This window comes from Rhinatrema bivittatum, chromosome 2, assembly GCF_901001135.1.
Source record: "Rhinatrema bivittatum chromosome 2, aRhiBiv1.1, whole genome shotgun sequence".
Classification (NCBI taxonomy): Eukaryota; Metazoa; Chordata; class Amphibia; order Gymnophiona; family Rhinatrematidae; genus Rhinatrema; species Rhinatrema bivittatum.
In genome coordinates this window covers 449,470,951-449,493,646 of record NC_042616.1, presented here as the reverse complement: position 1 = coordinate 449,493,646, position 22,696 = coordinate 449,470,951, and the positions used below count along the sequence as shown (strand labels likewise).

General features: G+C 41.8%; 1 protein-coding gene across 1 annotated transcript in view; it reads right to left on the bottom strand.

Moving 5' to 3' along the window:
• The window catches only part of LOC115083325 (glutamate receptor ionotropic, NMDA 2B-like), a 127,199-nt gene that overhangs the window by 54,177 nt on the left and 50,326 nt on the right, over positions 1–22,696 (bottom strand). The window contains exon 7 of the mRNA XM_029587126.1: positions 11,866–12,026. Within this exon, the coding sequence (XP_029442986.1) occupies positions 11,866–12,026 (161 nt within the window). The remainder of the gene's footprint in view (positions 1–11,865; positions 12,027–22,696) is intronic.

The window sequence follows — 22,696 nt, the reverse complement described above, 5'->3', positions numbered from 1 at the left end:
CCCTTAATAATGTTACTGCCTTGAAACGCTAAGAGGTTCATATTCAAAAGCTTTTTCTGGGTAACCTTTGCACTTACAAACAGAAGAGGCAAGTGGAGGCATAAGTATTAGAAAGAAAAAAACGCAAAAGCAACCCCCACTGACAATTAATACTTGTGTAATCACAATAAACTGACTTTATCCAAGAAAAAGATGAAAAGATCTGAGGTTTCTATTCATCAGTCAAGAACCTCCCCCTCAAACGATTTTTATTGAAAAAATATTTTTTATTAGACGTTTAATTTCATATCATTTTGAATTTATGCTAAAAATTATTCAGTGTGCTCCTGGTAATTCTTTGAAATGGAAAACATGAAAGCTGTACTGAGAACAGGAGTTCTGGGTTAAGGGACTTTCAGCCCTGAAGCAGCCAGGCATGAAATATTTGCCAACATTGGCATGGCATTGCCCTGTCTTTAAAGCCTCAGCAGGCTCAGTTCTTTCCAGCATAGTTTCAGCATTAAGGAAATTTAGAAACATAGAAATTGACAGCAGAAAATGACCAGATGGCCCATCCAGTCTGCCCCACAAGCTTATCTGAAATTGGTTTCACATACCTTTAGTCTGGGCCCTTTCTTTGCCATTATGGTTACATCTTCAATTTAAATTGTCTTCTTTTTATTTTTAGCTCCTTAGGAATCCATAGAATCGATCCCATTTCCCTTTTGAAGTCCTTACTGATTTCATCCTCACTGTTGTTACTGCTAATCCCCAAGACTCTTGGACCTAGCACCTTAGGGATCCACGGATTCTATCCCAGGCTTTTTTGAAATCCTTTACAGTCTTCATTCTCAGCATCTGCTCTGGAAGGGCATTCCAGGCGTCCACCACCCTCTCCATGAAGAAATGCTTCCTGACATTCAATTTGAGTTTTCCTCCCTTGAGTTTCATATCGGGACCCCTTGTTCTCTTTATATCTTTCAAGTGGAAGAGGTTTGTTTTTAATTATGGATCGTTTATGACTTTCATGTATGTGAAGGTCTGTATCATGTCCTCTCCGCGCCTCCTCTCTTCCAGAGTATACATTAAACAGTTGCTAAACTAGATTTTACTTCTTGACTTCAGTAGTTTCTTTCCTCCTTTCTTCTTTGTATATGTTAACATTGGAATATTGTTAATCTGGCATCAAACAGACAGTTTGAGGTCTCGCCCTGCTATACCAGAGAATCCTCTCTGCGGCTCTCCTCCAAGACTGCTGCTGTTCTCATCTATCGGAGTCTGTGGCTGGTGACTTGTGGGCAGGCAGATGATGGGCTTCTCTTCTGCCGTGTCTCCTCCACTGTGTGCCCGCTGTTGTTGGACAGTCAATGGAGGAATGTGAATAATGCAGGCTCTGATGGGTCTTCAGGGTCACAGCAGTGGTTGCGGCCACCTGGCTGGTGGTGGTGGGCGGGCGGTGGGAGGACCGTGGGCTGGTCCTCCATTGGCGTGAGCTCAGGGCTCCTCCCGCCAGTGTCTTAAAAGTTCCAAGGGACTAGTGTTGTGCACAAGATAAGTACATCTTCTTCATGTTTCTATTTCAAAGAATTACCAGGAACATATTGAATAATTTTTATCATCTATTTGGTAGGGATGTGCAGGGGAAAAAAAAATCATTTTTGTTTTTCATTTTGTTTATGGGAGTTTTTTTCCCCTCGAATTTTGATTCGTGGTTTGCTTGATTTGTGTGAAAAAAAATGAATCAAGCAATTAAAAAAAGCGTAATAATAATAGCAGCACAATGATGAACTCAGTATTCTTTTGTGTATCCTTTGGAAAATGCTTACAGACAAGCTTTGAATATGGATATGTAAATGTTTAAAGCAACTATTATTAAAGCAACACTTCATTGCCAAAACTAGTGAAATTGGAATCATAATATCCTATTAGGTTCTTAACCATTGCGCTGCTATTTTTGTATAAATATTAGGGTTACCATTAAGAAAATTAGGGTGTGAATTTGATAGAGTAGTTGAATGCATGTGAATGTATAAAATTAAGATGCAATGGATGGTGAGGTTGGTTTCTAAATAATTAATATTTTTGATACATGATTAAATAAAGATTACATTTGTATGAGAAATAAAGAGTGGGCATTAATTGATATATATATATATATATATATATATTACATAATATCAGAAGAAAGGATCTGTGTGTTCTGGAAACCATATGCACAAAACATTTTTGTCAACCCTTGGAAAATGAACACAGCAAAAAGGCCTCATTTACTAAGCATTTTTCCCATAGATACAGAATGGGAGAAAAGCCTTAGTAAATCAGGCCTTAAGACTCCAGTTTTTTTCAGAGCCAATACTACTTTATTTGGAATAAGCTTGTAAGCTTTTAGTAAAATATGCCTTTACATGTTCCAATTGAAAAGAAACTTGAATTAAATGTAGTGGGGTTCATGTTTTCTGCAATGTTTAATCCCCATCATGGGGCAGTAGAGCTCTCTTTTATTTACAAAAAAAGGAAACCCTTCACCATTACTGAGAACTTTGAATTACTTCTGAGCTCAAGCATCCAAAACTTGGATCCTTCTCCAATCTAAACTTTCAAAATCCGAGCTTATCCTTGTCACTATCTGAACTTATTTCACCTACAGACTCATAAAACCTGAACCCTTCCCCATCCCAAAGACTCAAAACCTAAATCCTTCTGCACTATCCCCAAACTTAAACTGAGCATCTTCCCAATAAAAACATTCAAAAAATATGAACTTCTCTCCTCCAAAAACATACAAAACCTAAATTAACATTTCAAAACATAACATAACAAGCCCTTAAACTGATCCCTGGGCACTAAAGTGTGCTGATGTTTGCAGAAGTGTTAACATGTTAAAAATGGCTGTTAACAAACATAGGACTGGATTCTCCATTCTCACAGAGAATGGTGAATCCAGTGGTAATGGGGGGCGGAGGGGGCAAAGGGGGGGGGTGGGCCTGCGAAAGCCGGCAGTGATCGCACCACCGCGGTGTTATCACTTCCGGCTTTCACACCCAATAGCACCACCGTGAAAGGTGATGCTATTGGGCGCACTACTGGCGGCGATAACGTGGCTTACCTTATCACCACCAGCGAAGATATCGCCACGTCCGCCTCCTCACCGCCCCGACTCCTCCCTTCCCCACCCGACTCCGCCCCCGGTGAGCTATCGCACGCGAAATGGGACTTTTCGCGTGCAAAAAGTCCCTTTTCGCGTGCGACAGGCTTAGAAAATGACCCCCATAGTTGATTTTACATACACATTAACAATTTTAACTCACATTAACTAGCTTTCCCTAATATTAATGCAAAATAATTGAAGCTATGCAAATCTTATTACCTATGACTTCATAAATAATGTGCATTCAAATGTGTAAACACAGACCCATTAACATCAGAAACTTTACACCTCAGGGAGGTGTAATTACATTTTTTGTATTAACATCTGTGTTAATGTGCTAAAGAACGCAGGAAAATTAATTCCACAATAACACGAGTCATTAATACAATCTTTTTAATGCATGCTAACAGCCCATAATAATGCAATTCAGTGCATAGGCCTCGAAGTTTGATAGAGTGACATCACCTTTAACAAGAGACTATGATCATGTTAACACAGAAAACTTGAACATGTTTATTCTCCTTCTCTACTGCAACACCACAAATCCTACTTGGCCTTTGACTTTGCCTTCACTTTCCTGTCACTAAAGATCCTCTGTGCTTGTCCAGTGCTTTCCTGCACAGGTTTTGCCTCCACCACACTCAATGGGCATTTCTTCCATGCATTCTCCGCTCCTTCCAGTGGGGAAATATTTATGCTACTCCTGAGTCTGCCCCCTTTCAGTCTCATATCACAATTGCTTGTTCAAGAATTTGTTTTTTTTCCGCACAAAAAGATGTGTGACATATCTGTGTTATACCTTTCAGGTATCTGAACAGCTCCATCATATTCCCCCTCTCCCTCCCTCCTTCCCTGCAGGGAATACATATTAAGTCCTTAAGCCTCAGGTTAGAAGGCAGACTCTGCACCATTTTGGTAGCTCTCCTATGGACTGCATACAGAGTGAGCAATTCTCCCTTAAGAACATAATTTAGTAGTGTCTCTGCAACACAGGCTTCTATTTTAATAGATGTGTTACGATTCCAGAAACAGCGCCAATATCAACTCTTTGCAATGCTAAGTGTGCTTGGCAGAGTGAGATTAATTGTATGTTTCTTTTTGCAAAACTGTTAGCATGAATTTAAAAAAAATGATCCTCATCGCCATACTGCAGTGACTGTAGCTAGTGTTGGAAAGATGGCATAGAGCTAACCTTTAGATTTCTATCCTATGATGCACACATTTGGCAATGCCCTTTTTTGTCTTTTATTCTTTACTGTATGTAAATAAATGCGCTTTATCAGTGCGTCACGGCTGAGGAATATCTAAATTAGATTACCCAGAAAGCCATACACTGGAACAAAGGCGAGGGTATAATAAATCATAAGCTTTAGCTCTTGCCTGGGTAATCTTGCAGATAAATGGAAGCACTCAGCAACATTTCTAAGTGGAATGAAAATTCACCTTGTCAAAAATGACACATTGGTAGGGCATGTCTAATGTAAATATCCCTGTGGTTTATATATTTGACTGGCTTACTTTATTCCTTCATCGGGGCCCCCAGTGGAAACCTGCTCCCGCACAGTTTGATCACAAAGGTCTGAAATGTGGGCACTTGGTTACAAGTGTAGGCCCAGATTTCTAGCTCCTTGATGTTTATGTTCATCATTATCACTGTCCCTTCTATCAATTTTTTGTTAAATGCCTGATCTTCCAGGTGTTTAGAATGACATGAGCATATATCGGTGAAGAAGACTAAGTCCTACCTTCTCTTTTCCTTATTAAAAAAACAAACCCCAATCCTTTGTAACATCTTAATATCTTCTTTTGTAATTACTAAGGGTACCATTTGTGGTATACAATAAGGAGGTAATTTTCAAAGGAGTTACACATGTAAATGTAAGATACAACCATAGCAATTTTTAAAAGCCATTTATATGAGTAAATCCTATGGATAATTCAATGGCATATATTGTAGCAATTTTCAAAAGCCCACTTACTCAAGTAAAGTGCATTTACTTGTGTAAAACCCATTTTTACTCATGAAAATGCTTTTTAAAATCAGGCTCTAGTTTGGGAAGAAGGGTCATTTTAATCAGTGCTATCCTACCCATCATCGAGATCAGGAACTATTTCAGCTCGGAGTTTTATTCTAAAATTCTCGAATAATGGATGGCATGTTAGATTGATACCACACACCCATTTTCCTATGTATATGAATTCCTAAATATTTGATCAAATCTCCCGCCCATTGTAAAGGAATGTTTTTGACAGCAAATGGCCTATGATATCTAATGCTTCAGATTTTTCTAGATTAAGTTTTAAATCTAAAAAACTGCCATATATTTGAAAGACCCCTAGAACTTCCTTTAGTAACTTTTTTGCTTCAGGAATGAATAAAGTGTGGAAAAAACGTAAGGCTAGAGTTTTCTTTGCTAAACTTATGACTCCTGCCTTGGAGCAAGGTTGGAGGTTCCTGAATCTGAGATATTACAATTTGGCAAGTATCTTAAGGGCAGTGTGGGACTGGTTATGGTATAGTAATTATTATTCAGATGTAGAGGCAGAAAGAAACTTTTCCCACCTGTATGATCCACATTTTTTGCTTCATGCAGGAATTAAAGATTTACCAGATTCTCTTTCCAATAATTTGTTGATACAGACCATGGAATATGGTTAGAGAAATGTCTGACAGTTATTGTCGCGTTCTTGGAAACTATCTCCATGGTTTCCTATTAGGGGTAACCCCTGGTTTTCGCCTGGGGAATCAAGTACATTTTTTATAGCAATAACTCAAACTGGTTTAGATACATTTAATGCCTTTACTGATAACCAAAACAAACAAATATACTCTTTTGGGTACTGTTAGGAGTATTTTGGTTTTCAAGTACCAAATTATTTGGCATATTTTCAATTGACTAGTTTTCTTCCCACCTACTTAAAGATTAAAATGCAGGACTGTTTCAAAGATTGCTACAGTTGTTTAAAGGGGGTAAACAATCTTTGCTTAGCATTCGGTAACTTTGTATAACACTCTCTCTATCCTGGAAAATTTATGGAAAGCTGATTTAGAGTCTTCTCTTGAGGAGGAGGATCTTTCTTCTAGAATACTTTGGGTACATAAGAGAATTCCACCAGTTTTATTGAGGGAACAACATCTCAGAGTTATACATAGATTAGTCATATCCCCTTATCAGGCATATAGGATGAAACTTATCCTGCTTGTCTGAAGTGCTCAGAGGCAAACGCAACCTTGTGTCATGGGTTTGTGTACTTGCCCCCAATTCAATTATTTTGGGAAAACATTATGAAATTTATATCTGACATGTTGGAGACTCAGATTTCTGTCCTGCCAGACTGATGTGTTCTGGGTGTGATCAACGATGATATTGCCTGTTCCAAATTTGAAGTGATGTTTCTTCTGAAGAGAATTTGTATTGCTAAAAAGTGTACATTGGCCAAGTGGATTTTCAATGATATGCCTACATTAAATTTGTGTATTTTGGAAATGTCTGAACTTTTAAACCTAGATTTTAAGATGTGGTCCACAAAAATGTAATGTAAAAGATCTTTTCATAGGATTTGAGATGCTTTTATAAAGACTCTACCTTCTTTTCTTCAAGTGAAATACACTCTACATAATACCTATTGATGGCAATTAGCAAAGTCTTGAAGATTCAGCCTCTCTTCATTGGAAGACTTTATCTATTGAGGTTTTATTTTGGAGGGGGGTGGAGTTTGGAAATAGGTGGTTAGTTTATTGTTACTATAAATAACTGCTGATTATGGTTGTAAACTGTTTGAAAATTAATAAAGATATGTTACAAAAAAACCCCAAAAGAAAACAAAACACTGAACATTGTTTCCTGAAATTAGGCAAAATGGCTGGGGTGAGTAACAGGTTTGTCCGAAAACTATTGTCTGTAAGTTATTTAAACTGCATCTATAGCATCAAACTGAAGCTAATAAGATAATCCAAGTTCTAGGCATGTGAAGAGGCAAAAAAATGTGTTTTTAGTTTGTTTATTAATTTCATTCATAGGTTGTTTATTCATTTCATTCATAGGTTGCAGTCATTTGTTTGGTTTGTTTCAAATGAAAAAATAATTTTATTTGTTGTATTTGTTCTTGTCCCATTATAGTCAAAGGGAGAAGCCATGCAGCCTATTTTGGGCTCCCAACTTGGGATTTTGTAATCCTTTTCAATAAAACTGGTGGGTAGACATCATCAGAAGGGTGAAGGCATACCAACAGATCAAGACTATGTCAATGTGGGATGAAGAGCCCAAGTACCCGCAATGTGGAAAAATGGTACCAGCAGCAGTAGGATTTCTCCAAGGCATTGTCAGAGGAGCAAAGCAACAGCAAACATCCCAAGGTTCCAAAATAGAGGCAAAGGAAAGGATACCAACAACAGTGGCATGAACCCTCCCAAGACTGCACGAGAGAGATACAGTGGCTCCAAGTGAGGTATGAAGAGTTCAGAGCACCGTGAAGGAGGATCAAAGCACCAAAAGAGGCAGGACAATGCCCACGACAGTGATAGAGGGTCAAAAACAACATAAAGAGTGGCATGAAAACCCCAAAGCATCATAAGAGGGACTAAGCAGCCACCCAGAGTGGCAAGAATATCCCAAGACTCCAAATGAAGGGCAAAGGAAACCAACCAAATTTGTACAAAGCCCTAAGCAGGGAGAAGCCACAGGAAATCCCTGGAGGAGACCTGATGTAGTTTTTGTATGGCATCATTAGGTGAAGGAGCTAGTTGTTCAAGCTCAGGCGTGATCTTCCCCTTTCCTGTGTATAATCTAATTCTCAGCATTTTTAGTATCACATGCCTCCTCAAACTCCTCACTGGAGGCTAAGATGCTATTGACATGAGGCTTCAAATGCCCCCAATTTAATATTCTGTGATTCAGGGAATCCAGAACATGATTCTACTTCTGAATCAGTTTTTGTAAACACTGCCTCCATTATCTGAGAAGGAGTAATAATGAAGGAAAGGGTCCTAGTTTTGGGTGCTGCACAACTGCTGCCTCTGCCTTTTGTTGTGAAATAATCCACCAAGGCTAAAAACTAGATGAAACCAATAGTCATAAGAACCATAACGGAAGGGAGTTTGAAGACATTCTAAGAAGGCATGAACCATTAAAGACAATTGGGAAAGGCCTGTGCAAATTATTGGCAAGATCAAGTATTGGCAAGAACTGTAGGGGAAGGGGATTTGGAAAGCAGAGAAAAAAGCACCCAAAGCTGCCAAGAGTAGCTTGGCATGACAGCACCAACAGCAGTGGTATTGGCAAAGCATAAAACAAGAAAAGAATTGGGGTGGGAGAAGATACTTGTACATTTTCTCTTTTTTTCACATTTTTATTTTAGGGACAAAACACCTCAGTATAACCAAGAAAGAAAAATAGTGAGATAAATAGGTTAGAAATGTAGAGGAGTACACAAGGCATTAAGGTGGAGAACCCGGAAAGAAGTAGGGTGGGAGAAGAAACTTGTAATTTGTCTTTTTTCACATTTTTATTTTGGGGCAAAACATCTAGTACAACAAATAAAGAAACAGGATAGGAGAACTAGGCTAGGTTCAAAGCAGCAAACAACATGGAGGCATCAAAACTCCCAACGTGATACAACAGAGGCATAGCAGCTAGGCAGAATGGTAGAAAGACCCTCAGGGTGGTATATCAGGAGCATGGCAGTTAGGCAGAGTTGTAGCAAAACCCCAAGTGGTACATCAGGGGCATGGCAATTACGTAGTGCAGCAGTAAGATTCCTAAAGTGGTACATCAGGGAAATGGCTGAGTGTCAGAAAGACCCTCAAGTTGGTATATCAGGAGCATGACCACTAGGCAGAATGTCAGCATGACCCATAATTTGAAATTTCAGAGGCATAGCAGCTAGGCAGAGTGGCAGCAAGTCCTCCAAGCTATTTTCAGTCATCTTGCCATTTGCATGGTAATTCTGAAAAGTCCCGCAAAGGCAGATTGATTTTTAAAAGATCAAGTTTTCCATCAACTCTGGCATCAGCCTTGAACAATGAGGGTTTACAATATCTCCTGCCATTGAGAAGACACATTCTCTGGGCATGCTGGTTGGTGGAGAGGAAAGATAATGCTGAACTACCTTGGTCAAGTCTGGCCAGACTGCAGACTTGGGTGCTCAATATGCCAGCAGATCTGCATCCATGTTCTCGATGGGCTCTGTTACATAGCATGTCAAAGAAATTTCTGCTGGGGACTTCTTTGCTGGGGAGGGGTATTTCTCTTGCCAGCTGCTTTAGCTATGGCCTGTGTCAAGAAAGATGATTCTGTGGGGTCATTGTGGCTTTGGCATATTGAGGCAAGGGAGGAAGTGTTAGCTGACAGGGTGCTGCTTGTGCCTGCACTATTTTCTTGGGCGGTGACTCTTTCCTGCATGAGATCCCAACTGTATCTCAGGCACTCTTGTTCATGTATCCTAGCTGCCAGGATTTATTTTATGTATGTGAGATGCTGTGACTAGAGGGCAAGACTCCTTTTAACCCATGGATCACAAAGTATGGCAAGCATGTCTCACTTGCACCTGCTGCTGTAAACAATCCACAAACTGCAACACCTCTGCTTCAATTCCCTCTTGCTCATGGAAAACCTCTAACTTTTCTTGCAGAAGATTTATTATAGGGTTTATCCCATGCAATGTGGCACTGAAAACATAAGAATGTAAGAAATTGCCATACTGGGACAGACCCAGCATTCTGTTTCCAACATTGGCCAATCCAGACTACAAGTACCTGGCAAATACCCAAACACTAAGTAGATCCCATGAACTGATGCCAATAATAGCAGTGGCTATTCTCTAAGTCAACTTGATTAATAGCAGTTAATAGACTTCTCCTCTAAAACCTATCCAAACCTTTTTTAAACCCAGTTACATTAACTGCACTAATCACATTCTCTGGCAACACATTCCAGAGCTTAATCATGCGTTGAATGAAAAAGAATTTTCTCCGATTAGTTTTAAATGTGCTACTTGCTAACTTCATGGTGCACCCCCTAGTCCTTCTATTATCTGAAAGAGTAAATAACCGACTTGTATTTACCCATTCTAGAATTCTCATGATTTTAAAGAGCTCTATCATATACCCCCTCAACCATCTCTTCTTCAAGCTTATCAGCCCTAACCTCTATAGCCTTTCCTCATAGGGTAGCTGTTCCATCCTATTTACCATTCTGGTTGCCCTTCTCTGTACCTTCTCCACTGCAACTATATCTTTTCAGAGATGTGGCGACCAGAATTGTACACAGTACTCAAGGTGAGGTCTCACCATGGAGTGATGCAGAGGCATTATGGCATTTTCTGTTTTATTCACCATTCCCTTCCTAATAATTCCTAATATTCTGTTTGCTTTGTTGACTACCGCAGCACACTGAGCCAATGATTTCAATTTATTATCCACTATGATGCCTAGATCTTTTTCTTGGGTAGTAGCTCCTAATATGGAACCTAATAGGGATGTGCAGAGGGACGTCATATGTTGCATTTGGGATTCGTATTCGTCAGGGGGCAGATACGTTGCATTCGGCAAGGGGGGCCCCCGATACGTACATTTGTTAATTCTTGTTCATTTCCCAGCTAAAATTGAATTAAGTACAATCCCCCACCCTCCTGACCCCGCCATTGGTCAGCACCTGTCACATGGTAGGAGCAATGGATGGCTGGCGCCATCTTGTGCTCCTACCATATGACAGGGGCTGACCAATGGCACTGGTAGCCCCTGTGACATAGTGAGGGCAAAGACTATCGGCGCCATTTTGATTACTGGCAGCCAACTGCCCAAGTGCAGGAGATCGCTCCTGGACCCCTGCTGGACCACCAGGGACTTTTGGCAAGTCTTGGGGGACCCTCCTGACCCCCACACTGTCCTGTGTCATATTTATTTATAAACTACGAATTTCAAAATGTAGGGCTGTTTCTGTGCCCTTGTTTTTGATCATCTTTTTCCTTACTGTATAATTATTTGCTGCTAGCCTTGCCTATTTGTCATGCTCTTTTTCTCTGCAACAATCATCTCTCTCATTCAATCTATCTACTATCTTCCTCCCGGTTTGTTTTCTGTCTTTGTAAATCTTGTTTTTCTTCCTTGAATTTTTTTTTTTTTTGTTTCCCCCTTATGTCACCAGAGTCATTTTCTTTGTCTTGTCTCCTTCTATTCCCCCAATAGTTCTGTAGTTTTCCTGGTCCCTTAATGAGCCATTCCTAGCTTCTGCACATCCTTCTCATTCACATTCAGAAACATCTTGGGCCTAAACATTTTTCTGCCAATAATTTGATAACATTCAATAATCTATGTGTCAGCATTACCAGCCTGGTTGAAAGAATGTCACAAATTAACACAACCCACGCTGAATCTTATCAGTCTGTCAATCATGATGCTAGAAATGACATCACCACACATAAAAGGAAGAACTAGTCAGATACTATCCTGTGTAGTAATTTGGGATAGTTCGTATCATTGTCACTGTTTGGGTGTCAGGTGAATTGTAAAGGAGTTGCTTAAAGAACTTAAACAGTTATCAACTTAAAAGTATAATTTGTAATTGAAAAAGAATAGATATTACTGCTTGTTATATACACTATTGACATTCTGCAGAGTATATATTGTTATGCCTTTCTTTTAAACTGCCTGTCACCTTTAAATGGAATGCTCTTTTAATAGAAGTTCCACCCTACAAAACTCTTTTCTTTGGCATATATGGATTGCGATAAGACCTTACCCAGTCTTCAAAGAATGGAGGGCGTCCTGCACTGATCTCTGATTGAACTTAACCATATAATTAGACATGTCTGGGTAGTTGTTCCGGATGTTTCTCTCTGTGCTGCCATTGGGGACGGTCCCAAAGCGAAAAGCTGGGGAGAAGTCGGTGGCTTTTTGAAACTAAAAAAAGAAGTTGAGAAAGAAATCCATAAAGACGTAATACTCAAGACAAACAAGCCAGTAGTTGTGCAATATGCAAATGAATCATATTACTTTACAGAAATAGGATGTCACATTCTGCTCTTTCTGGTACTTGCTCAATAGCCATGCACCATGTTATCAAGCAACAGACCTAAATTCCATTCTTGGTTCTGTGGCACGTTCCTTCTCTGGTTAATGTGGTCTGGGTACTATTTCACATTCATTTAGCTCCTGTTTAGGTGTAGTCAGCCTTTTTCATAGAAACACAGAAACATAGAAATGGCGGCAGAAAAGGACCAATGGTCCATCCAGTCTGCCCAGCAAGCTTCCCATGGTAGTATCTGCCGCATCATGCAGGTTGCCCCCATGTATCCATCAGTTTTGCTTGAAGTGCTTTGCTTATGGACTTGGCCATAGAAGCAGTCCTGTGTTTTTGCTTAATCTCTGAGCATCAGTATCCCAGACTTTAAAAAAGTCATGGCTCATGTTGGTTGTCCCTGAATCCAAATTTCTCTTCCCTTTCAGCCCCCACCCCACATGGCTTTGGATACTGACCTCCTTTTATTTCAAGAAAGTGTACAGATAAATTCAACAAAAATGACTTTGGAATCAAAAAGGGAAAATAAATCTTTACATTAAAAAGGAAAAGATCAGCAACATTTTATTTAAAAGATTTAAACACTTACAAACTGCTGCTCCAAATATTATTTACAGAATGGTACAAAACAACAGACAGGTAAAATATAAGTTAGCATTACCCGTGTCTGATACAGCTTGTGCTGTGTCCTTACCTGCATATCTCTTAATAATGGACTATTGTCCACTTGAGCGACACTAAAAGTTGCTTCAGTATAGAAATGGTGACATAGTTACAGCTGGAAAGAAGAACAGGGTTCCATCCAGTCAGACCTTACTCTAACTGATTAAACTCTGTCAATGAGGCAGTCAATAGGAAGGCCTCTCCAGTCCACAGGGCCATCTTTAGGCCAGTACAAATGCACATCTGAAGGGGATCTGCGAGGTCAGAGCACTGAACATAGCCAAAGATGACAGGAGCTGGTGGAACAGCAGAGCTGATAGGCTCCTTGGGCTTGACCCCCTGGAAAACAGGAGCAGCAAGAATGGTATGAACTCCCGGGCCCCATCAACTGATGGAATGCAGGGGTAGCATGGATTGGAATTGTGTGGTGTCTTGTCACCTTTACTGGAAGAGTTGCCCAGGCCCACTCAGCTGAAGACTGAGAGGGATTAGGGCTAGCAAGAATTCCTGGGCCTCACTGACAGAAAGAGGGCAGCTTGGGACCTTACCAGTCCAGGAGGAAGCAGACAAGGTGGAACGGAAATCTCAACGCACTGTGGCACCAGAAAAGGAGGGGAGTCCCTACAGAACCACCAGGGCAGCGACAGGCCGTGGGTATAAGAGAGAACAGCAAGGGGGGAGGGGGTGAAGTGGCTGGACAGATAGACATCAGAAAATGGAGCAGTGGGAGATTATGCGATTACAACCTGTAGTATAAAGGGTGAGAGAAGACAGAGTTGTGAGAAATGAAGAGGGAGAGTGAAAGGAAGGCGCATGAAAGAGACTGGGAGGTTGATAAAGGGGAGAAAAGAGGAGGACTAGAGATGAACATGGGTGAGCACTGAATGGGGAGCAATGAAGGGTGAGAAGAGATGGGGTTGACCTAAGAGGAAAAACAGAAAGGAACACAAGGCAGCAAGAGATGAAAAGTAGAGACTGAGAGAAAAAATAATCTAAGTCATAAATGACACTGCATGTTCAGAGTTATGCTTGAATGACCAACTGTGCTGCATTGCCAGTGCATTAACACAGTATTTATACAGTCTCTTAAGATCTGCATTTTGGTAGCACACTGGGCCTTGCTCCAGCTTCAAGAGATTTGCGTTTAAGGCCCATTTTGACACCCGGTGAAAAGATATTGCTTTCTAACTCTATGTATTATGGCCTACTGTAGCTCTGCATTTTTCTCAAAAGTCTAATTTCATCATCATATTGATCAATCCTTTCTTCCTTCAACAATCTTCTCCAAGACATCACTGGCATCACACTGTGTCACTGCAGTAGCTACATTTTGTAAAATGATGCTACAGGCTGACATGACATGTGACAAAGGCTGTCTTTTGAAAGGTAGCTTCTGCCCCTACTGTATTACTTCTGTAGCTCAGGTGTACTCAGTTCATGTTCATTGTGAATTAATTACAATATTGGTTAATTAGTTCCATCACTATTTCTCATCTAAGAGTAATATTACTGCCATATGATGTATTAAAAATCAGATCATGATGTGATACGAACTAAAATTTCTATTAGGCCTTGCATGCAATATAAGGTAGTGGAGGTCTGACTGAAACACCAGAAAAGGTTCCGATCCCCCAATAAATCTGTAGCTATAAGCAAACCTCTAGCTGCCAAAGGCAGTGAGATTTTATGTTCTAGGGTTTATGAGCAGTAAAATATAGACTTGCTAATTACTGAAATGCTTTTAAATTGTCATAAACGCTACAAAAGAATCAAAGATGAAGACTCTAGGAAGCAATAAAATATCGATGGGCTGAGGTGACCGCGACTAGCTGTAACACTGCCAGATGCCTTTGTATTAGCTGGACAATCTCTTTTTCATACATTGGGGGCCTATGCAATAAAGCTTAGCAGGCACACAAAGGCCATTTAGCATGTGCCAAAACTAGTGCGCTATTCAATCATGGCTTAGCGTACAGGCTAAACCGGATTCAGAAGCCATTAGTGTGTACATTGTAAAATTGGCATGTACATGCATGTAAATGAAGGAATATCACATGGAAATAAGGGTTTAGCACTAAAATATGCTCTCCTTAGCTGTTGAAAGAGAGCCACTGGCAAACAACTATAGAAAGCAAAGCATATGTTAGTACATATCGTTATTCATGATGTATGATCTTATGTAGAAAGTAGACATTGTTTCTGGCTCTTTTTTAGTATATCCTAGTTCTTCATGTTCAGTTGTGTTTGTTTTCAGTGGTTTTATAAAACGAAAGCATGGGTCTCCTGGAACTAGGCTTATAACAATGTTGAAGTGAATTACCACTCCATATGGTCAGACGCATCAGATGAAGTGAAATCATATCCTCAAAAGCTTATGCCACAATAAACAGGCTAGGCTATATGGTGGCATCAGACTCTTTGTAATTTTTATCACCATATATGTGTTTTTGACACATATTTTTCTCAGTACTAATTTTTAGGGATGTGAATCATTTTTCTAACGAATTGAAATATCGTACGATATTTCTAAATTCGTTAATATATCGGGTAAAAAAAGAAACGATCACTTTTCCCCCCGAAGTTTTGTAAAAATCTTTTTTCAGGTTAGCGCGTGCTAACAAAAAACCGTTTATTTTTGTTATTTTTTGTTACTTTTTGCTATTTTTGTTAACGCACGCTAACTCCTGTTAGCGCGCCCTAACCTGAAAAGTGATTTTTCACTAAAAAATAAAACATGGTTCCACGGGAAAACGAGATTTTCCCGCGGCCAGACGATCCCAAAAGCGGGAACGATCAGGCACCCGATTCACATCCCAATTTTTCTTTTAAAATTAAGCGGTGACAATGAAACCAAGATAAGCACACAAGCACTAAACATCACAATTTTTCTAATGTATGGCAACAGTCTGGACTTATCTGGCTATGTGGCAGAGGCTGTATAATATATCCGCTGGGGATCAGCGCCCACCATTTAGCCAGATAAGTATTTTTCTGGATACGTATTTAGCTGGATAAGTGGCGGATGGGGTGAGAGCATTCTGGGGAGGAACTGAGTTAGTCGGATAAGTGTTCTAGGTAACTCCAATATTCAGAGTTAGCTGGATTATTTATCTGGCTAACTCTGGTCAGCCCATAGACCTGCCCTTAATTTAGCCAGATAAATGTATTCGGCTAACTTTAGGAAAGCCAGGTATATTCAGCGGCACGGCCGACCTGCTGAATGTACAGGATAGGTTATTAGCCAGATAAGTTTATCCAGCTAACCAGCCGAGCCATACAGCAGCTCAATATCTGCCTTCCTTCTGTACAGTAGTTTATGGGGCAGGTGGGAGATTCTGGCAAAAGTGGGGCAAAAAGAAACTCCATAGAGAATGTAAGGCTCCGCTGCCTTTTGCATTATTTTTTTTTCCTTGTAGAATATTTTTTTCCTAAAAGTGGCAGCAAATTAAATGCCTTGAGCAAAAGAGGCACAATTTTACAATTGTGCAACAAAGAGAGCTGCCACTTTTTGCAATTCCTGTGCCCTAAGTTTGTCTAATGCTTACATTTGGCCATGAGCAATTTCAGCTTTTTCGCAGAGCTGTTACACCGGTGCCAATGAGTTTACCACTGGATTTAATGTATGTCAGCTAAGTGAGAAGGCCTGGGTTATACAGATAATGGTATCCACCTCAGAGGTGCCTGATTAAGTTTGGAGAGAGAGTTAGAATGGTCTGAACCACTAAGGAATGGGAATATTAGATTAATGTTGTTACACACAGAAGGACTAAATTTTGACTTCTGCTCCTCACTGCTCCTTGCAGGGAACTCTGCTATGGATTTTGCAGCCTGCCCGGCTCTAGGGGCAGGGGGAGGGGAGGAGAAGAAAGGGGGTGCTGTATGACAGACACTCTGGAAAAGTGCTGGAGATGAATAATCTGGAGAGTTCCATTGTTCTGCCTTTGAAATAGCAATCAATTTGTATAATGCAGTGGCTAAACACCTCTCTGACTTCAGATAGCTGAGACTGGCAGAGAGAGAGGTGGTTGCATTGTAATTGGCTACACTTAGAGCTGGATTTTCTAAGGTCGCAGACCTTAGAGAATCCGGCGGTAATGGGGGGCCGAAGCGGGGGGATGGGCCTGCGAATTACTACACCATAAAAGGTGTAGTTATTCATCGCGAAACTGGCAGTGATAAGGGTCCTTACCTTTTGCTGCCAGCGATGTCATAGAAACATAGAAACATAGAAATGACGGCAGAAGAAGACCAACGGCCCATCCAGTCTGCCCAGCAAGCTTCACACATTTTTTTCTCTCATACTTATCTGTTTCTCTTAGCTCTTTGGTTCTATTTCCCTTCCACCCCCACCATTAATGTAGAGAGCAGTGATGGAGCTGCATCCAAGTGAAATATCAAGCTTGATTAGATAGGGGTAGTAGGGGTAGTAAGCGCCGCAATAAGCAAGCTACACCCATGCTTATTTGTTTTACCCAGACTATGTTATTCAGCCCTTATTGGTTGTTTTTCTTCTCCCCTGCCGTTGAAGCAGGGAGCTATGCTGGATATGCGTGAAGTATCAGTTTTTCTTCTCCCCTGCCATTGAAGCAGAGAGCTATGCTGGATAGGGATGTGAATCGTTTTTTGATGATTTAAAATATCGTCCGATATATTTTAAATAGTCAAAAATCGTTAGGGCCACGATAAAATACCAATTCCCCCGATTTATTGTCAAAAAATCGTAAATCGGGGGAAGGGGGAGGGCAGGAAAACCGGCACACTAAAACCCCCTAAAACCCACCCCGACCCTTTAAATTAAATCCCCCTCCCTCCCGAACCCCCCCCCCAAATGCCTTAAATTACCTGGGGGTCCAGCGGCGGTCCGGAATGGCCTCCTGCAATTGAATCGTGTTGTCTTCAGCCGGCGCCATTCTGCGACGCCATTTTGCAAAATGGCGGCGCAAAATGGCGGCGGCCATAGACCAACATGATTCGACTGCAGGAGGTCCGGAACCCCCGCTGAACGACCTCCTGCAGTCGATCTCCTGCCGGCGCCATTTTCCGTACGGAAAATGATTCGTGGCAGGAAATCGCTCCCGGATCCCCGCTGGACCCCCAGGGACTTTTGGCCAGCTTGGGGGGGCCTCCTGACCCCCACAAGACTTGCCAAAAGTCCAGCGGGGATCCGGAACGACCTCCTGCAGTCGAATCATGTTGGTCTATGGCCGCCGCCATTTTGCAAAATGGCGGCGCAGAATGGCGCCGGCTGAAGACAACACGATTCAATTGCAGGAGGCCATTCCGGACCGCCGCTGGACCCCCAGGTAATTTAAGGCATTTGGGGGGGGGGGTTCGGGAGGGTGGGGGATTTAATTTAAAGGGTCGGGGGTGGGTTTTAGAGGGTTTTAGTGTGCCGGTTCACGATTTTAACGATTTTCACGATACTCTAAACACCCAAACGGCGACGATACGATTCCCTCCCCCTTCCAGCCGAAATCGATCGTTAAGACGATCGAGGACACGATTCACATCTCTAATGCTGGATATGCGTGAAGTATCAGTTTTTCTTCTCCCCTGCCGTTGAAGCAGAGAGCTATGTCTGCGCAGCATTGGCCCCAGTGCAGCCCCGACTCCTCCTCTTCCAGGGCCGACTCTGCCCCGACTCTGCCCCCATTTAGTGATCGCATGCGAAAAGGGACGTTTCGCGTGCAAAAAGTCCCTTTTCGCGTGCAATCACTTTTGAAAATGACCCCCATATTGTGACATACTGAATAAGTCAGAGGATGGTTTTAAAGGTATCTCACTTGTTAACCCTTTGGTAACCAGGCACTTTGTCTCCTCAGTGTCAAACTAAGGCTGGGAAGGCTTTCTTGCCTCTGGAATGGATAATGAAGAGCTTTACTTGTTGGGAGAATGAATGTATTTCTCTCTCTTTTCAAGTTACTGGCCATAATTCTTTTTGAGAACTCTGCCATTGTATTTTGATTATCTCGGCTCAAAGGGAATATCTAACGATCCTCAACATATACCATGTCATGTGATCTGGTTAGATATAAGGAACACAGATACCTGGATAGAATAAAGATCTTTTTCTTTCAGTCTTACTATGTCATGCTGGTTGAGATAAAGAGCAGGCCAAGATACTCTTATCCCTTTCATCTCCCTCTACTGAGCACCAAGCTGTTGCTTAGAATTAAACAGCGAGCCCATCATATTGTTCAGCTCATACAAGTGAGCACACGGGAATTTTTAAACCATTTAAACAAAAATATTTTCTTTCATATCAATGTAAAACAAAAGTAAAACTAAACTGGTGTTATCCCCATTTGTCGTGCCTCAATAATACCATTGTCTCTTGTTCTATGAAAATCCACCACAGAGAAGCACATGTTGTCACCCGTTAGGCAAACCTATTCCATTTTGATCAGGTGATATAGCACGAGAAAAAACGTAATAAATTCTGTTGCTATGTGCCTACTTTTCCTGCAAAAAATATAACTGCAGAAAGAAAGCAGATGTAAATAACCATTTGAAAGTTGCCCCCATTATTTTTATGTCACAGTGTATCTGTCAGAGTAATAAGAACTCCCAGCATGCTCTGCAATCACTGTAGTACCATGCCATAGGATAATCCAGAGTTCTTGAAAGTTTTCAAAGGGAACAGGGACAGTATGAGGAGTAGCCCTAGTGGCTAGAGCACCAGGGTGAGAACTGGAAAAGCCAGAGTTCAAATCATGCTGACACTCCTTGTGACCTTGGGCAAGTCCCTTCACCCTCCATTGCCTCAGGTACAAATTTAGAGCCTGATTTACTAAGGATTTTTCCCATAGACACACAATGGGAGAAAATGTTTAGTAAATACCCCCCTTAGATTATAAGCCTCAAGGGAAGGGGCAATAACAACTGTACCTGAATGTAACTCGCCTTGAGCTACCAATGAAAAGGCAGGAGCTAAACTTAAATAAATACTACCAAATTACAGATGGATAACATGGAAGGAGATACAATGACTGGGTGAAGGCTACAGAGAGAGTCAGCTGTAGAGTGAAGTTAAACTTGTTCCTCTGAACATTACCTAATTTGTAGTTCCACGTTCTAGTTTCTAGAACACACCTCCTTCCTCGTTATGCAAATTTACCATTTATAATTATACTTTTGACAATAGTATAATCTAGATGCGTCACAGGGCTCATGTTCAATGACTTCCTGACTAAATCTTTTTCTAGGAAAAGAAAGCAGGGCTCTCTGTGGAGTGTCTCAGGAATCCACCCTCGCTTCAGCTCCATTATAAGCGATGTTGCAGAGAAGATCATAGGAAAGGTTTGTCTTTTTTGCAGATGATTCTAAGATCTGCAATAGGGTAGACACAGTATTTGGAGTAGAAAAAAAAAGAGATCTTGTCTAAAGAAAAGCCTAAGGAGTGGTGCAAAGTTTGGCAACTAAGATTCAATGCAAACAAGTGCAGTCATGCATTAAAGGCACAGAAATCTAAAAGCAATGCAAAATGGGTAGGGATGGTTATTTAGTTATTTAACAAATTTCTTAACTGCCTATCAACATTCCTAGATGGTACTGATGTACAAGCAGGAACGGTATCTCAGGGTGATCTCAAAATTACAAAACAGCACAACAAAGAAGTGATGAGATCCAAGGGAATTCTTACAGCTGATAGGAAGTCGATAACTCCTCTGTAGATATTATTGGTGGAAACTTATCTGGAGAACTGTGCTCAGTTCTGGAGTTCATATTGCCAAATGTTATATTTATTTATTTATTTATTTATTTATTTGAGTTTTTTCTATACCGGCATTCACGGAATTCGTATCATGTCGGTTTATCTACCTTATAAATGGCCTGTGACCGACGGCCCGCAAATGCGCAGTAGAGCGCAGCTCTACTGCGCATGTGCGGGCAAGGACGTCGGTCAGAAAAAAAAATGGCGGTGGGGCCGCAGGAGCGGGAGGAGAAGCAGCGGCGCCGCGCGCAGTGCCGCTGCTTCTCCTCCCCAGATCTGCCGGCAGATCTCGGGGGGGGGGGGGTGTCACTCCCGCGGCCCCCCCCCCCGAGATCTGCCGGCAGGAGCGGGAGGAGAAGCAGCGGCGCCGCGCGTGCGCTGTGCCGCTACTTCTCCTCCCCAGATCTGCCGGCAGATCTCGGGGGGGTCACTGCCGCGCGCGCGGGAGTGACCCCCCCCCCCCCGAGATCTGCCGGCAGGAGCGGGAGGAGTTAATGGAGCCGGGTGAGGGTTGCGGGAAGTCGCGCTTACGGCGCCGGGAGGAAATGGAGGTGGGTGAAGGGAGGGACTGAGTGGGAGGGAGGGAGAGGGGGGACTGAGTGAGTGGGAGGGAGGGAGAGGGGGGACTGAGTGGGAGGGAGTGAGGGAGAGGAGGGAGTGAGGGAGAGGGGGGACTGAGTGAGAGGAGAGGGAGGGTGGAGAGGAGTGGGTGGGGGAGGGGGGTGGTGAAGAGTGAGGGGAGAGAGAATGAGGGGGAGGTGAGAGACAGAGGGATGTAGCCCGTTTTAACGGGCTTTACGGCTTGTATAGTATAAGACAGCTCAGAGGAGGCCTACCAAACTGTTGCAGTTTTCATAGAAAGGGGGCGGATGGATGCACAGAACAGTCTCTCAGTGGACACGGAAGAGTTAAGAACAGTAACAGAACTGAGACAGCCTTTCGCTGCAAGGAAGTCAAAGTAAAGCTAGAAGACAAGCAGGGTCAGCGGCATTGCAGTAGGAAGAGAAGTTGTCAGAATAGATGGGCATTGCCTGTCTTTATCTGTCACTATTTTCTCTGTTTCTACCAACTGATATATTTTCAAGTAAAATATTCCAATTTTAACATGAAAGCCTCATGACTCTAATTGAGGCAATGGTCTGAAAACAGCACCAGCAAATCAAAAAATAACTGAAAAAAATGTGCAAGCCAAGAAATTGCTAAGAAAACATATCCTGAAATCTTCTGTACTGTTTTTTTTGCTAACACTTGTATGCGGCCCTTCTTTAAATGTCGGAACATGAGTTGTTTGAATAATTTTGAGCTTGATGTCCTGATTGATGTCTCCTTTCAACCAAACTAACTCTGGGACTGTGTACTGCTCATTTACGGCATCAGTTTTGGCTGCACTGAAATAAAATATATTAGCAGGGAAAAAGGCATTCAAGACATATTCTGTCTTTTCTCTACTAGGCACCCATGGCCATTCATATTTTGATGCAACAACATCCCCCCCACCCCAAACAAAAGCTACCATCTGAATTTATATACCTATCCCAAAAACATCAAAACCGATAGACCTCTTTCCTAATCAAAATGGTCGGGCTTTTAAAAGCATGTTTCTGTGTTCCAGTCAGGAAACTCCCCTTTTCTTCACTCTGTCCTCCCCCACTCCCTAGTTACAGGCGGCCCTAAAGACACACATAGCAGGAAGCAAGAATTCCCCATTGCATGCTTTCTGACATGATCTTAGGTATTTACAGATCAGATTTATATCAACCCCTGCAGCACTTTTGGCTCAGGCAGGGTCATCTCTCATCTTAAAGGTGTAGGGGTTAGAGAGCCTAGAGGCATTGGAATCACTGCCAGTCCATGATACACCGAACCTTTAAAAGGGATAATGTGAAGGGCTGCCTTTGAGCTAGACCTGTAAACATTTGAGGCCATCAAAGTCTTTCTGTTTATTTTTGGCAGGTAATTATTTATCCCTCTTCTCTCAATCCTTAAAAGTTCAGGAATGCTTGGACTGGGTGGAAGCCTATTTATATAACTGTTCTTCAGCAGCCTGAAACACTAACCCTTGCATAAAGTATCTGCATTAATCCAGAGACAGGGTAGATATACAGTGAAAGACAGGAGATACAGAGCATTGCCAGAAATTATAAGGGTTTTGTAGCTAGGACGGGGTAAGGAGTG